At 37.7% G+C, this 4030-nt stretch overlaps 1 protein-coding gene across 3 annotated transcripts in view; it reads left to right on the top strand.

The window, feature by feature from the left end:
• The window catches only part of LOC107665263 (lysine-specific demethylase 3B-like), a 33945-nt gene that overhangs the window by 21300 nt on the left and 8615 nt on the right, over positions 1-4030 (top strand). For all 3 annotated transcript variants that reach the window (XM_016456070.1, XM_016456072.1, XM_016456071.1), the window contains 3 exons: positions 821-911; positions 2481-2611; positions 2703-2822. In XM_016456070.1, coding sequence (XP_016311556.1) covers positions 821-911; positions 2481-2611; positions 2703-2822 — 342 coding nt within the window. The remainder of the gene's footprint in view (positions 1-820; positions 912-2480; positions 2612-2702; positions 2823-4030) is intronic.

Below are 4030 nucleotides of genomic sequence, written 5' to 3' on the forward strand. Positions count from 1 at the left end.
AAAAAGTGCCTCCCCTTGCTCCGGGGGGGGGTGAACAAAGGCCTTCTGTAGTGAATCCATGTGTTTTTGTAAGAAAAATATCCATATTTCAAACGTAATAAACACTTTTATATATCTTCCGCCAACTGTCATACGTGGAAGCCGTGCCGGCGGATGACGTAGCACGTCGGCATTGCGTGATTAGTGACGAATACGGAGAGACAACAACACAAAACAAAATGCCGGTCATGAATTAGAAGTACAAACTGAAGATTTGCAAAGAAAAATGTCTGAGGATTTCGATATAAGCCAAGAGGAGACTGGTTTTCCTTTGCTAAAGTAAGGAAACTTTGCTTCCTTTGCTCCTATAAACAAACTCGCAAGACTAGCATATCTCATACGCCTTCCACCAGAACGCCTTCTGCCTATGACAGATAACGGAAGTGAGAGAAAAGTGTTTATTACGTTTGAAATATGGATATTTTTCGTACCAAAACGCATGGATTCACTACAGAAGGCCTTTATTCACCCCCCCGGAGCCGTCTGCGGCACGTTTTATTATGAATGCGTGCGCTGTATTTGACGACTTGTGGACTGTTCAACTGCAACACCCGCTGACTGCAATGATAGAGCTTGGAATAGCCAGGACAATTTTTAATATAACTCCGACTGGATTCGTCTGAAAGAAGAAAGTCATATACACCTAGGATGCTTCGAGGGTGAGTAAAACACAAGCCAATTTTCATTTTTGGGTGAACTAACCCTTTAATTATCACCATATCCAGCTGACCATGAAACCACTTTGACCTGGTGGTCTATTATCTTCTCCTCTGTTCTCTAGAGCGTTTGCAGGGTGGAGATGGCCAACCTATGGTACTAAAACTTAAAGACTGGCCTCCTGGAGAAGATTTCAGAGACATGATGCCCACTCGGTAGGTTTGCTGGCATGTTATTTCGTGCCATAGCTGTTGGTCGACCGATATGAATTTTTTGATTGCTGATGCCGATATCTTGGAGAGCATGGTGACCGTTGGGCGGTAAAAAGCCAATATATATAGATAAATATCATATTACACTGTTTAATTTAAAGATAGTAGAAACACATATATAACAATTGCTGAAATTAAATTTGTATACATATATATTTACATAATATTTATGAAAATGAAAAAATGTAACTTGATAAAAAAAAATACATCTGTAAAGAAATGTATTTAGATGTCAACTTCTTTCTGTAACTCTGTTATAGTATTTTTCTCAAATAAAGAAACGCTGCAACCAGATTACAGTCAGTAATATGGTAAGCTTCTGCAAGTTAGTGCTAGTGTTGTCACAATACCAAAATTTTGACTTCGATATGATACCTGACTAAAGTATCTCGATACTACTACTGAACCGATACCATGACCAAAATATAACACAACAGGAAGAGTATTTGTTACAAGTTCACGTGTTACAAAATAAATCGCACTCATTTGACTTAGGGGTGGGAAATATGACCAAAATCTAATTTCACGATACGAGTCATTTTATTTCACAATAACAATGTATATCATGATTACTTTACTTTGTTTTCCCATTTATTGACTGACAGCTCTCCTATCCCCGTTGACAGAAATTGGGAGTGAGGTGCAGAGCCACTTCCTTCAGCCTGCGGCTTATTCATTTCACTTTTGGTGTGAAAGGGCCCTTGCAGTTGACAAAAATATTACTTTTGTGTATTTTGTTATTGAAAAACAAATAAGCAAGCCCAGCCCAGGTGACAAAAAGTAACGCAAAAGTAACATAATGCATTACTTTTCAGAAAAAGTAACTAAGTAACATAATTTGTTACTTTTTTATGGAGTAGTGCAATTTTGTGATTGCAGTAACTGATTGAAGTATCTTTCCCCAACGCTGATTGCGATACTTTTTTTAGTTCCGGTATATCATGCAACACTAGTTAGAGCAAATATTACATACATCACACAATGAATATGACATGAATACGACATAGCAGCAAAGCACAGCAAGGTTAGTGAAATTAAATGTTTATTAGATATTCAGACTTGTTTAAATGAAATGCATATTTGCTGAATGTTGTTGGTAGATGAGAAAACATTACACTGTTTGCCTTTATTACTAGTAATAGAAAAGCAAATGCTATAATACTTTTCATATGCTCTTAACTAATTTTGTTTAAAAGCTCTGCGTAATAGTTTATTAGAACTGTTACACAGTGACCGTAAACTAATGAAGACGGACAATGGGAGCTCTGTGCACTCAGCGTTGTCAAAATAAAAGTCCTGCTTGCTGACAAGTTAAAAGTTTCCACTTCTGACATATCGGCCAAACAGAAAAACAGTTATTGTCCGATACTGATAATTAAAAAGTGCCAAATATCGGTCTATATATCAGCCTTGGCAACATATCGGTCGACCACTAGCTATGGGATCTTGGCTTGGAAGCAGCCAGTGTGTTGAAATGTTTATGAATTAGATTACTTATGTCCCCGTTTGCAGGTTTGATGATCTCATGGAGAACCTTCCTCTGCCAGAGTACACAAAGAGAGATGGCCGGCTCAACTTGGCCTCTCGTCTTCCAAACTTCTTCGTTCGGCCAGATCTGGGTCCTAAAATGTACAATGCTTATGGTAAGGGATCTACATGCAACATCCTCGCCACTGCTTATGAGGAATACACTGACAGCTCTTTAACCTCTGCCCTTTGCCTTGTCCCTCCCAGGTCTGATCTCCACAGAAGACAGGAAGGTTGGCACCACTAACCTGCATCTGGATGTATCCGATGCAGTCAACGTAATGGTGTATGTGGGCATCCCAGAAGGAGACGGTGACCATGAAAACAGTAAGCATTAAGCTTTTGTTTATGTGTGTTAAGGTTTTTTTTGTGTATGTGTATTTTGATGGAGCAGTTTGATTTCAAAATAATAATGCTAATATAATTAAGCTATATATAATGTATGAACTTTTGGTCTTCAAGACATTTTTGCCCCTGTGCTGTATAAGGATGTGAGTAATTTTGGGTGCAAATTGAGTAATTTTGCAGTCTGTTTTTCTTTAGAAACAAACAAACAAAAACTTAATGTAAAAAGTAAAAAATGTTGTACGACATGAATTATTGTGTTTTATATTGGTTTCAATGAAAATGTAAAAAAAAAAATCACACTGTCACAATCTTTCAAAATTCCCTAAAAACACTTCCCGTCCTTAAAGGGATAGTTCACCCACATATTCTGTCATCATTTACTCACCCTCATGGTTTTCTGAATCCAGAAGTCATACAGATTTGGATCAACATGAGGGTGAGTAAATTATGACATTTTTGGGTGAACTATTCTTTTAAGTGTGAACTAATTAGTTAAGGTTTGAATGATACAGATTCCACCCATAGATGAAATCTTTGGATCGGAAACAGGCATTAAAATAGAACAAAATACAGTGCCTTGCAAAAGTATTCAGACCCCTAGCTTTGTGTTACAAAGTTAAATAATGAATAATAATTGCAAGCCTCCCTCAAGAGGTAGTTTCTTAGAGGCCAACATGGCACCCTTGGGCTGCACGATTAATCGAATGCGATTGTCATGCGCATTTTGTTAGTAAAGCCGGTTCTGTAATCAGCAGTAAATCATCATCACGTGCTTTCAGATGGAGCAGCATTTACTATACAGAGCCGTAAATGCTACTCCATCTGAAAGCACGTGATGATGTGAAAATACCACATTTAATAACATATTTTTACTCCAAACTAGAATATGTTGTGTGCCTTATTCTTTGTAAGAAGCCACATCATCTCACAGAAGGATTTATTTCAAACACTCGACTGACGTTATGAAGTGAGTTTGGAGTAAAAACATGTTATTAAATGTGGTATTTTCACGTGCCTTCAGATGGAGCAGCATTTACTATACAGAGCCGTAAATGCTACTCCATCTGAAAGCACGTGATGATGTGAAAATACCACATTTAATAACATATTTTTACTCCAAACTAGGGATGCGCCGATCCGATATTCATATCGGGTATCGGCTCCGATAGTGCCATTTTTCTCGGATC

This window comes from Sinocyclocheilus anshuiensis, unplaced genomic scaffold, assembly GCF_001515605.1.
Source record: "Sinocyclocheilus anshuiensis isolate Anshui unplaced genomic scaffold, SAMN03320099.WGS_v1.1 scaffold483, whole genome shotgun sequence".
NCBI classification, from domain to species: domain Eukaryota; kingdom Metazoa; phylum Chordata; class Actinopteri; order Cypriniformes; family Cyprinidae; genus Sinocyclocheilus; species Sinocyclocheilus anshuiensis.